This window comes from Spea bombifrons, chromosome 7, assembly GCF_027358695.1.
Source record: "Spea bombifrons isolate aSpeBom1 chromosome 7, aSpeBom1.2.pri, whole genome shotgun sequence".
Classification (NCBI taxonomy): Eukaryota; Metazoa; Chordata; class Amphibia; order Anura; family Pelobatidae; genus Spea; species Spea bombifrons.
The window spans coordinates 16686264-16699746 of NC_071093.1; the positions used below are offsets into that span (position 1 = coordinate 16686264).

The 13483-nt window shown below is 41.3% G+C and overlaps 1 protein-coding gene across 2 annotated transcripts in view; it reads right to left on the bottom strand.

Moving 5' to 3' along the window:
• CDK15 (cyclin dependent kinase 15) overlaps positions 1-13483 on the bottom strand; it is a 57565-nt gene that overhangs the window by 20364 nt on the left and 23718 nt on the right. For both annotated transcript variants that reach the window (XM_053471351.1, XM_053471350.1), the window contains one exon: positions 56-104. In XM_053471351.1, coding sequence (XP_053327326.1) covers positions 56-104 — 49 coding nt within the window. The remainder of the gene's footprint in view (positions 1-55; positions 105-13483) is intronic.

Here is a 13483-nt window from a genome sequence, read left to right on the forward strand (position 1 = left end):
CACAAACAGATCAAATCTCTTGATTTGTTCATTACAAAGTTGATACTTTTCTTACCTGTCCCAGACGTTTTCAAATGGCTGAGTTTCATATTGTGCAAGCCACTCTAGAATAATAATACAAAAATAACCATGAAAATTAATCAAATCAACACTTTTAAATGTGTGCATGTGTGCCATATCAATAAAGAATAAATTTATCTGTAGGAGAAGTTTTGTGCCACCTTTTGCTGCTTGAAGCAATCAATCAGTGACTGAAAAGTTGCACATGAACATTGGGGGTTTTATTATAACCCATGGAACCCTCGTACAAACTGTCATGGGAGCTTGCTGGCAACAAATGTAGTGCCTGCGTTTGTGACAAGCAGCTGAGCACATTTCCTGCAAGCAGACTCAGGTAACCTCTGCAACCACTTGTCTGCCTATTTAAAGCAGCTTGGTGCAGGTAATACCCGAAGCTAGTGACAAAAAACGTTTAAAAAAAAGGCCAGTCTGACACATCCCTGCAATGAAATATTGGCTGCTTGTACATCGTATGCCAGAAAGAAGGATCCTGGAAGGTAAAGGGGTGAGAGAAAGTGTGAGAGGAGCGGGTGAGGGAGAGAATTAGAGAGATGACAAGGCAGTTAGAGAGGGAGTGAGTATGTATGCATGCATATATGTAACATTGAATGTGCATGTGTTAGTGTCAGTGTGTATATGTGTGTGCTAGCCTAAGTGTGAGCATGACTGTGCAAGTGTGTGTTATAAAAGAGGCATTCAATTTCAATCATCTCATGTGAAATTCAGAGGATCATGATTCTGGAAACACAATATTTATTTGGCCATTTGATTTAAAAGACAATGCAGAGAGTTGAGAATGTACAGTTCAGACAGCGCCCTTACATGGCCAGTTTAAGATTTCCTTTACCAGATTAGGGATCTTATTAGGGAATTTTATACTCTGACAATGAGATATGATGAGCATTTTTCATTAGGACTATTTAATTCACTGCCGTTTTCCGAGTAGTATTTTTGCAAAGAAAAAATAAGGTGCTTGGTAATTCACCAGGCAGTACTTGTGTCTGTACTTGTGTGCATGCAGATGCAGAAAGCATACATTGACATGTGCTGTTCCCACTTGTAGCTGAGTGCAATGATAACAGTGACGCCTGCTATGTTGACTAGGGTTCTGGTATAACCTATTTGTAATCAATCATAATGAGAGATGTATGAACCTAAACACAGTATTTAATTACCCCAGTTATATTGAATATTTTCTTGTTCACATATTTGTATGTCATTAGTACTGATAAGATGATGTTGATTTTCGTGCTAAACCAAAAGGATTCATTTGTAACTGATTACATTTATTATAGCTGTTTACATGTTCCCAGCAATTGTGTTGTAGCACACCGTAATACCCTCATGTAAACCAAACATTCTCAGCATCTTAACTATTGGGAAACCAGTGTAGGCAGAGCCGGCCTTAGGTGTTCTGGCGCCCTGTGCAGACTACTCCTCTGGCGCCCCCCCTCACTACCCCCCCTCTGCCCCTTCAAACTACCCCCCCTGCCCCTTCAAACTACCCCCCTGCCCCTTCAAACTACCCCCCCTGCCCCTTCAAACTACCCCCTTCTGCCCCTTCAAACTACCCCCCCCTCTCCCTACTTCTCCTTATCCTAACTTACCTCGAGGAGTCCTGCGGTGGGAGCGGGAGGCATCCGTCTTCTCGCTCTGCCGGCATTTCATGTTGAGCGCCGGAATAGTCCGGCGCTCAACATGAGATGCTGGCACCGCGACGGAGTCACGGAGAGTAAGGGGCGTCGAGCGGTTGCTGAGAACTTCACGAGCAACCGCTCGGCGCCCCTGCCCGGGACTTAGATTAAAGCATTGTTTTTTTTTAAAAAAAACTTTATTTAAATGAATGATGTTAAATAAAGTTTAAAAAAAACAGCAAAAAACCCCCCCAATGTTTTCATTTAAGTCCCGGGCAGGCACCCCTGCTGCCATGGCGCCCTGTGCGGTCGCACAGGTCGCACACCCATACGGCCGGCCCTGAGTGTAGGTATTTGAATCTAGAAGAGGAACTGTACTGCCAAAAGAGGAACCCTTGTAAAATATGATTCCGATTTTTAAATAATCTTCCCTCATGTACTTTGTACTATGTACCATATTTGCTCAATTATAAGACGACCCTGATTATAAGACAACCCCCCACATTTTGAATATTAATTTAGGAAAAAAAGAAAAAGCCTGAATATAAGACTACCCTATAGGAATAAAGTTTTACTAATAAATATTAATTGACATGTAAGCAATTTTTTAAATATTTAATAAAAACTATTTTTTTTTGTTTTTATTTCCTTTTATTTGCCACTCTGCCACAGTTATGCACATCTGCCTCCCAGATGTCTTATACCCCCCTATATGCCACTCTGCCTCCCTGACATGCCTTTTAACCCCCTATATGCCACTTTGCCTCCAGAAAACCATTATACCCCCCCCCATGCCACTCTTACCCCTTACCTGACATCCCTGGACTTGTCCCCATGCTCAGACTCCCTGGTGTCTAGCGGGACAGCCTGTGGAGGTCTGTGCAATGCGCGTAGACAACCTCCACTGCTGCTGGATGGTACTTCCGCTGGGGCTTCTATGACTGAGCACTGGAAGGTCATGTCACACTGGTGCTCTGTCATAGAAGCCCCGGTGGAAATGCAGGCAGCAGCGGAGGTTGTCTGTGCACATCCCGCAAATGTTCACCAGCTGTGGGATGCACACAGACAACCCTTGCTGCTGCCAGTACTTCCGCTGGGGCTTCTATGGTGGAACACCGGAAGGTCATGTGATGCCGGTGCTCCGTCATAGAAGCCCCAGAGGAAGTGCCGGCAGCAGCGGAGGTTGTCTGCACGCATCGCACAGACGCCCTCCGGCTGCCGGAGAGGAGGATCCAGGTCCCCTACAGCGCTGCGGGGGATCTGGATCTTAGTGTTGTAGTCAGACCTCTATTTGAAGTCTGATTATAAGACAACGTCGAATATAAGACAAGGGATATTTTTCAGAGCATTTGCTCTGAAAAAAACCTTGTCTTATTATCGAGCAAATACAGTATTTAACTCTTTCCTCAAAGATATACATATTGAGCTCTCTTTGTCTTTAATTATATGTTTTTATCGTGCAAACCATTCACGATTTTGATAGCCTTTCTCTGAACTCTCACCAATATGACAATCTCTCTGGAGATGGAGTCTACAGAACGGTACACAGTACTGTAGGTGTGTTCTGACAAGAGATCTGTAAAGTGGCAGAATCACCTTTCTGCTACTAGTACATCTAGCTATACAACCAAGCACCTTTCTTGCTTTTTCTGGCGCTTTATTGCACTACCTGATTACTTTTAAGTCCCTAGAAATACCGACAAGTCCCTCTCTTCTGTCGTCACTGACAGAATGGTCCCCTCAATGCCTTGGGATTTTTACATTTATCAACATTAAACTTGCCATGGCTTGTTCATCTGCAAATATACATATCTTACCATTATGACCTTTTGTAATATATCTAAAGAAAATATTAAAAAGGTACGGGTCCCAATACTGACCTTGAGGTACCCCACTGGTAACAAGACTTTTCTCTGAATACACCCTTTAAACTACAACCTTCTGCCTCCTGTTACTTAACCAATTACTTATCCCTTCAACTATATTAACATCCAAACTCAATGAAAGCAGAATACCGGTATGTATGGGTCTTCTATTCGGGACAGTGTCAAATACAAACAACAGACAGCTTCACACCCTTTAAGAAAGCTTTGTCATCCAAAACCCATTTAAATAAAAAGGTATATATGCTGCGTAATGATTATAAATATACGTTCTACAAACGTTTGCAGGAAATTCTGAGCCATTTCAGTAATCCATTGTTTGGTGTCTTAGGAAAAGAAAAATAAACAAGTGGATTCCTAGGGGCTTATTAACAACCAAAGGGGCTAAAAACATATCTCGCACACTCAATGGGTTAACCTCAAGTCACATAGGAAAGGAAACAGTTAGATCCCCTTATTCCCTTCCCCCTTCTTCCTGCTGAAAACTTTTTTCAGGCTTGTTTGCTTGTCTAGTAAACCTATACTGCTAAGGTAATCAGCAGTCTGTTTTACATTAGCCTAGCTGCTCCAGGGAGGCTCCTGAAGGATTTCATTAGCCTCTTTACTGCTGTAGGTTTTTGGAGAATGTGTTTATCTTACTTCCACCTCAAAAAACTGCGTTTGTTTTTTTAAAAAGCGCAATAAGGAATCTGACAAAACATAAAATGGTGCATGAAATATTATGAAGTAAACTATCAATGAGAGGATAACCCCTAAACATAAAAGATAATATGTGGATATTCCCTAGTAATTAAATAGATAAATGGATAACATTTTAAAAGTCCACAAAACAACACAACAGGTATTGAAATTGTTAAAAAATCTTAAAGGAGTAGCAAGCTTGCAAAAAAATCCGTATGGAACACAACATCCCAAGGGAAAGTAGGATTCCTACTACGTGTGTTGTTGTACTGCCGCAAAAAAAACCCATGGCAAATTTTGCCGACACAAAGTGTAAGGTTTGTCAAGGACAAAAGGATCCATATGCATATATATGCAATCAGTGTTTGTTTAGTTTGATGACAGGTGATTGCACTAGGACTTCCTCGCCACACTCATGTTTTGCTGAAACTAAAAGGGTTAAATCTGCCAATTATATTATTTATCATTCCTTCCCTCTTTTTCCAGAGAGAACATCTACAGCATTATCAGTGGTAAAAGTGAATGTGAGACAAACGACTTCTGGCACTCAAGCTTCAATGAACTACAACCGCCAACTAGCAAAGCAGATTTCAGGGTTGATATGAAGAATCGTTTTTTGGGCAATTACATTATCATAGGTTGAGCTGGTGGAGGGTTACAAGCATAAAATCCATTTAGTACCTACGTGGTTTGTGATGCAGTGACGTTTCACAACCCCTGCTATACTACACATATAGTGGATAAATTAAGTTGGAAAACAAAAAAATTGATTGCTTAGATTTTCTTATCACTTAGGTCGTACTTGGAAAAAAAACTTGATGCTTTACTAATTATGGCCTATGTTGCAGTAGTTTCACAGTAGTTTGCAGGGGTTTACCATCACTTTAACTTCTGTTTTTTTTAAAAAAAACTTAATTGTTTACAACCAATCTAGATGTGCTTTTTGAAGAATACTTGCACCTACAGCATTGCCTCGATCATAGTTTTAATATGTTTTGAAAGCACGTTACTGTGAAATTGGAAATAAATGCTGTACATTATTATTAATATTATTATTTTTATTCTATTTATATAGTACCAACAATTTACTTACATGCATTCAAGAGGTATGACAACATTAGAATTGACAAGCTAAGGCAATCCAATGCATTAAGAGGGCCCTACCTGCAATCTTACAATCTAGGGGATATAGTGTAGAAAGACACGGTTTTGAAAAAGAGTGAGCGATAGTGCCATAGATGACTGTGTATCAGTGGCAGATAACATGGTTCTAGGTGAAAACATTGCACTGAGGGAGAGTGATACCTGGATGATAGGTGGCAGTGAGTTCTAGAGGTATGAAACTTCACAAGTGAAGTCTTGAATGCGTGTAAGGAAGAGGTGATAAGGGATGAGGTGAGCCTTAGCTCACAAAAGGACAGTCGAGATTGAGCAGGGCAGTATTTTGTTTTTAGAAATTTTGGGGACAGACGTACAGTGGACCAGTACCAGGGAGAGCTTTTATGTTAATATGAGGATTTAAGATGTAATACTTAAGGAAATAGGGAGCTTCACAAAGTGTGGAAGCAGAAGAAGAAGAAGCATCATGTAAGGAAGATTAGCCAAGCAGGATTTTGAGTGGATTGTAGAGGAGAGAGTCAAGAAGGAGGTATTGGCAGATTCGGTGGTGGGGGGGGTGCAACAGCAAAATTGCTCCCCTAAAGATAGGCTGAGGTGGGAGGAGGAGGCTGGGTCACACTCTCAGGGTGTCTGTCTGCCCTGTATGTTAGTGTCTGTCTGATTTTTTGTTTGTTGGTCCAAGTGAAAGTTTTGAGTGTTTTTTTTCTTGTTGCACTCCTTTCAGTAGCTATGTAATAAATTTGGGGTGCCATTGGCAAGGGCCTAGCAATAGTTTGTCTTTTCTGGGGAAATGTTTATCGGTTACCAGCAGAAAAACTTAGTCAATTGGTATGATTGGTTGATAGGGCTTTGTATGCGGTTAAGATTACCCTTCGGCAGCTGCAATCCTTGGTTGGCCATTTGATTTTTCATGCCGCATTATGCCAATGGGTTGGGTTTTTTGTCGACGGCTGTCATTAATAATCATTTTGTGCGGGTTACTCGGGAGGTCAAAGAGTCTGGCAAGAATCTTACAATGGAAGGTCCTGTTGGCAGCACCAGGAGATCCCTAACGGTGATCTGCAGCTGTGTACCGACGCTGCTGGGTCTACTGGTTTTGTTGCAATTTTTGGTTCTGACTGGTGTGCAGGAGCCTGGCCACATAGTTGGAGGGAGTCAGGGGCAGTGCGTAACCTTACACTTTTGGAGTTATTCCCGATTGTGGCAGCGGTGGATTTGTGGGGTGAGCAGATGAAGAATAAAGGTATCGTATTTTGGAAGGACAACTTGGCGGTTGTATATGCCATTAATAGGATGACCTGTACTTCATTGCCTGTGGTACGGTTGCTGCGACATCTGGTTCCGAGGTGCTTGCAATGGAATGCGTGATGTAAATCGTGGCATGTCCCTGAGGTTCTTAACAGCATGGTCGATGCCGTGTCACGTTTTCATTGGCAGGAATTTCGGGATTTGGCCCCGGGAGCCGAGCTGGAAGGGCGCTGCTCCCTGGATATTTTGTGGACCCTTGCTTCAGGAACTTAATAGGGTTCGCAAAGTCATCATTATCTCCGGGTACTTGGTCCTTCTACAGGAAAGTATGGGGTTTATGGCTTGAGACTGTCAATGGGGCAAGTTTGTGTTCAGAGCATGAGATAATAAAGGTGATGTTAACATTTTTAGAAGATTTGCGCCAGCCCAGCAGTGGGCTACAGTAATTATATATATGTTAGCGTTGAGTTTTTGGTTCAAAACTGTTTTTTATCACACTGGTTTTAAAGGGTTGGCAACACTGCTCTAGGTCGATTGACTCACGCAAGCCGGTTTTGTTTTCATTATTGTTGCAAATACTTGCTATTTTGCCTCATGTTTGTCTGTGTCAGTTCGAGGTTTTGCTTTTTCGCACAGCATTCATTTTAGCTTTTTTCTGGCCCTGAGGCTTGGGGAGCTAGTGGCCCCTAGTAAACACAGGCCAGGGGGGCTTCTGTTACAGGATGTGAGATTGGAGACCAATAGTTTGACAATTTTTATTAGACGGTCTAAAACAGACACAAGTGGTAAAGGTCACGGTCTAGTGCTAATACGGATTCAAAGTCCTGGTTGCCCGTAGTGTGCGGTTTCAGAATTTCTTCAGGTTCGCACTTTAGAGAATAATTTTTTATCGCATGCGGATGCTTTGCCTGTCGCGCTTTCAATTTAACAAGGTCTTTCATAAGTGCTTGCGGTTGGTGGGTGCGTTGGGGCATTTTGGGTCACATTCATTAGGCATTGGGGCAGCGTCCGAGGCAGTGCGGGTGGGTTTATGTGAGAATGATGTTAGGAGGATTGGTCGCTGGCGTTCTCACAGATTTAGAAGTTATGTGCGCCGCTTGTTTTGGGTGGAAAAAAGGGCAAGAATATATCCGGGTGGTAATCAATTGGGGTTCCATGGCCTGTGCATTTTCTGGAAATGGGTTAGAGGTTTGCTTTGGTCACAATTACTCCAAGAAGCAGCAGCTCTTAAAAGTATGGTTCAGGGTCAGCTGATACTGGTGGTTCATGCTGGGAGTAATGACTCAGGAAAAGTCAAAACGATTGACCTGTTGAATACAATATGCTATGATTTAGGTCAATTTTCTTCCCTCTTGCCTGTTGGTATGGTCGAAGGTTATCCCAAGGAGTTATTGGCGTTGGGCAAAAAATCACCAGGCAATAGAAAAAGCTAGGCAAACTCGCTGTGGCGGTTGTTCTTGCCTGTTATGTTGATTTGGTACATGCATACTTGAGTGGGCATTCTTTACACGCCCACGAAGCTTTGTGGTGGGCAGTTTTATATGGGGTGGGTGGAATTTAAAAGATGGTTATAAACATGGTTATTGATGGTGATTACAAAATTTGCTTTATAGGCAAGACATAAGCCAGGTGCTGAGGCCGCTCCCACCCCACACTTTATTGTAGGTTATGTTAGCTCCAATGTCAGGTTTATATATACATATATATATATATATATATATATATATATGCAATTGTATGATGTATTTATGTCATGTTATCATTGTTCTAATAAATGTTTTGAATGTATTTCTGTGTCTATATTGTTTTCCAGCCCAGTCCCTTATAGTCATGTGATCTGTGCTTGCAATGTAAGTGTTGTCAACTCAAGGGGGTCATGTGTATGATGCGCTCATATGACTCTGCTCCAAACAAGGGGGGGGTGGCAAAATTAGTTTTTTGCCTAGGATGACAAACAGAAAATATTTTATAACTTAAATTGTGTATATAATGTTTATTGTGCTTCCTCCACATACCTTATTCAGTAACCTACATACGTTTCACTATGCCACAAGGTCAAAGTCTTGGTAACCACCTACCTACCAAAGTGCTCCTGTTGGGCCATTTGAAATGTTGAGAGTTATATGACAGGGATACCCAAGGTTCCCATTCAGTTCAACAAAGGCATTTCAATATTAAAATATCAAGATTTTAATATGAAAACAAACTCTGTTTAGGTATATTCAAAATAAATGCAGTTCATTTTGTAACCAAATTCCTATTTTTGTCTCCCCCTAGTGGATTCTAATTGAAAACATCTCCATACTAACTAGTTACATAAAACACAACAGAAAAAAACAAAATTTTTACATTTATTTAAAATTCAGGGACGAGACATGCACATGAAAATATTTTATATATTTTTTCCAGAGTGTGGTCACTGGCTTACTCAAAAAGGGAAAATTGGTGTTTCTAGATGTTCATTCATGCTTGTCAAAACACTACTTGCAGAGAGATGTACATAATAAAGAACAAGTTTACAGATTTGTGCAGTCAGAAAAACAACCAATAGACTACTGTGTGTCATCAGCTTTAAGCTTGTCAAGCTAAGTTAATGTCATTGACACCCCCTCGAAAGAAGAATGCATATTAAAGCACTCTGTGCTTTATTGTTTAATATGCTATTTGGTAATATATCTATTATACCAGCACTGATTATTACTATTATTACCGTATTTATCGGCGTATAACACGCACTTATTTCCCAAAACGTTGGGGCTGCAATCGTAGCTGTGTGCTATACGCCGATATGCGCGGTCCGGCACTCAGTGTATCACCAGTGCTTTGCTCTGACTCATTACTACACACCAGACTGCGGGGTGATGTCACTGAAGCACTGCGAGCGTTCCGCCATGTAGTAAGGAGTCAGAGCAAAGCGCCGTCACTTTGCTCTGACACACTGAGTGCCGGGACCACAGAGGAGGCAAAAGGACGGTGCGTGTTATACGCAGATGTGTGTAATACGCCGATAACTACGGTAATGTACACAAAATAGTGAATGTTAATCACTTAATGAAGGCTTATTATTCAATACAATAGCCATCAATGACGTTTGAGTATGCAGGAAATGTTTTGTGGCCTTGTTGGTAAGGTCAATATGTAAGTGAATAAGGTGTGGGAGATCAACCCAGTAGAAAGAGGTCAATGTGGGAGCAACAGCAAACTATTAATTGGCCTTAGTGTAACACTGGCTGTTAGGTATGTAGACCATAGGGATATTGTTGACCATAAGGTGATTTTAGGAAGGCAAATGTACTTATGAATCTTTTAACAAGGTCTAAAATTAACAGAAGAGAGTTGAGGGTATATTTTATGAATGTTAAAAGAAGAGATAAACACATGACTAAAGGGACGGTTTAATGCAGCCCCACCAACGAAGGATGCACATTAAAGTATTTAACACTACATTAATATGTAACATGTCAGAAAAGAGAAAAAAAAGTACTTCTCTCCTCCAGAGCAGCCAAGTAATTGAAGCAGCCAATCACTGGCAGGAAAGTACTCCCACTAAATCAAAGTTTCATTAAACCCCTTGGAATGCTAGAGCTGGCAGTGACTTTAGCGTGCATGCTCACTGGAAAGCAGGAAATGTATTGAGCTTAACACATGTCCTGCAAGCCAATTGAAGTTTTATGGTAGAGGGTGAGGTTCCCTACATTCTTTATAGCTGGATGTGATTAGCATCAAAACAACTAATATAAAGGGTCAGAGACTTTCAAATTAAACCCATTTACTGCTTAAACCACAACCAAACACATTATTAAGTAACATCAATGTTATTAACAAATTAAACTTAATTTGCCTTATATCTAAAAACTGGCTGTGTTACCATTGAAACTTGATTGAGGAACATAGATATCCAAGTAAAATGTATCTAAAAGTAGAAAGGGGCCTGGGGTGACTTTAGCACAAGGGTGCATGACTGACTAGCGCCAGGAGTGGGAAGCTGGCTCGGGCAGGTGCAGCATGTGGCTCTTCAGGCTCAGCCTTTTTCATCTACAGCGTGTAAGGGATAGCTGATCCGGCACTATTTTAAGCGGGGAAGAAGCAGGCTCTCCATCTTCCCCCTGAACCCCTCTTTTATATGCTGAGGGAGGCTGCTTTATGGGATGACAAGGCATACCCTAAGCCATTAATTTGAAGTCTGTAAAAGAGAACCCAGGTGCAGTCTTGGAGAAGCTGGTTAAGGAAGTAGCCTCATGATAAAGGGCGGTACACTTTTTGGAGCCTCCCATGGTACACATGCATGCGTTGCTATTGGTGCTGGCTCCTATGGCGGAGACAGGATCTTATCATTTGTTGTATCCTGTAGGTTACCTCATTAATGATGGCTTTGACAAAGAGGGGCTTTCACCTGTTGACTCCCTATATGTATCTGTACATCCTTAAAACTTGTGGAAAGAAGCCCATTAGGATGTACAGGTACTGACTTTGTTTCAGCAGCAGGGACATTACTGCCAACTGATCGTGTGGCAAGCAGCGGTACACCATCTTGATCACTTGAACGGACTGAAGGGGTTAATTGACAAGCCGTGGCATTGGTTTGCCAGGCAAGTAGGGGAGCTCTCTTTGCAAAGTCTGATTTTCAGTCATCATTTATCTAGAGTGGCAGTTGTTTGGTTATTCTTTGTGGTCATCATGCTGCCAATGGGATGCTCTATTTGATCTAGTAGTTTTCTGAAGTAGGTTGTATCTCAACGTGTGGGTTCATCATCTTATATTGAGATGATTTTTTGTTTGTTGGGCCCCCAGCTTCTGAGGAGAGTAAAAAAAACTTTGGTTGTTTTACAAGCCGTTGCTAAAGATTTTGCTGTGCTAAGAAGATGGTAGTGGCAGCAGAGGTACTGTCATTCTCAGGGATTAAAATGTACTCTCCGAAAATGGTTTTTAGGTTGCCCAGGGAGAAGTTGGAAAAGCTGGCAATGCTTTTTGACAGCTGCAATCTTTGATAGGTCACCTGGTGTTTGTAAAGTTATGCTAATAGATAGGGCATTCTGTCAGAGGTTGTCTATTGAAATGGTGGGTGTGAACTCGCTGCATCATTTCATTAGGATCGTTTGGGGGATCAACAGGGTTTTATCAATGAATATAATGGTCTTGTTGGCAGAAGGAAGATGTTTCAGGTGAGCAGGTGGCTGGGTGCATGGGTTTCAGAAGAATGAGTTAAGAACCTGACAAGATTTTTTTCCTATTGTGTTAGCTTTAGAACTGTGGGGTGAGGTACTGAGTAATAGGAGGGTTTTGTTCTGGACGGACATCGGTTTGATTCATGTGATTCTAGGAGTACTTCATACTCTCTGTAAATTACTTCACCATTTTGTGTTGATCTGTTTGAAGTGTTATATGAAGATGATGGCTAAGCATGTCCCTGGGTTCCAGAACCTCATTGCTGATACAGTTTTTGTGTAGATTGATGGGATGACAGAACGTAGGGTCAGATTGAACAATTCTGAAGGGTTGGCGCAGGACCGGTTTGCCAGGTGACTCGATGAGGCTGTCGTCACTTGACCTGCTACGGGGTGTGTTTAGGGAATTGGAAGTAACTTGCATGTCTAGCTATGAGGTAGAGTTGTTTTGTGCAGTGTTTGCATTAACTTTAAATGGCATCTTGCATATAGATGAGCTGGTGTCCCGCAGTTTAAGTGTATTAGGGTTGTCTTGGTTTTCATTCAGTTGACAGTCAGTAGGATAGGATCTGTATAAGGTTTTTATCGTCAAAGATTGATCAGGTTGTAAAAGGCTATGCTAATATTAGTGCAGGTTTTAGCAGTGGGGGAAGCAAATTTTGTGTTGGTTATTCAGTTTTTGCAATTTTGCCTGAGATTGTGTTTTGGTTCACACTAAGGGGTCGTCCCAGCCGCATTTTCAGTTTCTCAGTGAATTTCATAAGGTTTTGGGGAAGCTAGTTTTCAATCCAAAATAATTTGCTATTCATTCAGGATTGGAGCAGCAACAAAGGTGGCTAGGTTGGGTTTGCCTTAGGTTGGAGTCATATGTGGCTTTGTTTCAGCATTTGCATCTTTATATTATGTACTGACACTTGGGGCTATGTCAGTCATGCCTGTAGATGAGCAAAAGGAAGGGATATCTCAATTTGCTCTGCCTCAGTGCCCTGGAGACAAACCTCTTACTGAAGGAGACACATTGATTTTGTGCTCAGGCCTCTCTGATTAATGTGTCTCCACTAATTGTTTTAAAATGTCAGTGTAACCAAGCTATTGTTCATAGGATGGGTTTGCATGTGAATGGTAATGGGGGAGTTGGATGACACTCCTGATACAAGGAGCCTATCCAAAGGGTCACAAGTAACTCCCATTTCTTTCAGGTGATGTTAATATGCTCTGATAAATCTCAAAGCCTTTATTGTAATATGTTTATTCTTCTCCTATTTTTAATTTCTCAAATGGGTCCTTATAGTTATTTCCCATGGCTGTTAAAGATCAACTATTTGGCATGTATCTATTCTTAGATCAAAGTTCATTCTGCAAAGTACATAGAATATTCTAAAATAAACAAAAATTCTAGTGCACAATTTCTGCCTATGGGGGCACTACCTTGTTAATTAGGAAAGGGAACCACTGGAACTAAATATTTTGGAACATCACCTAAATACTTGGTGAGCCATCTATGCAGCATATGATATACATTATATGGACAAAAGTATTAAGACACCTATTATATCAAGACGGACTTTTGTGTCATTGCATTCTAAATACATAGACATTAATATGATTTTGGAGTGTTTCTGTGGAAATCATCCAGTAGAGTGTTTGTGAGGTCAGGCACTGATGTTGGACGAGACGGTATGGCCCACAATCT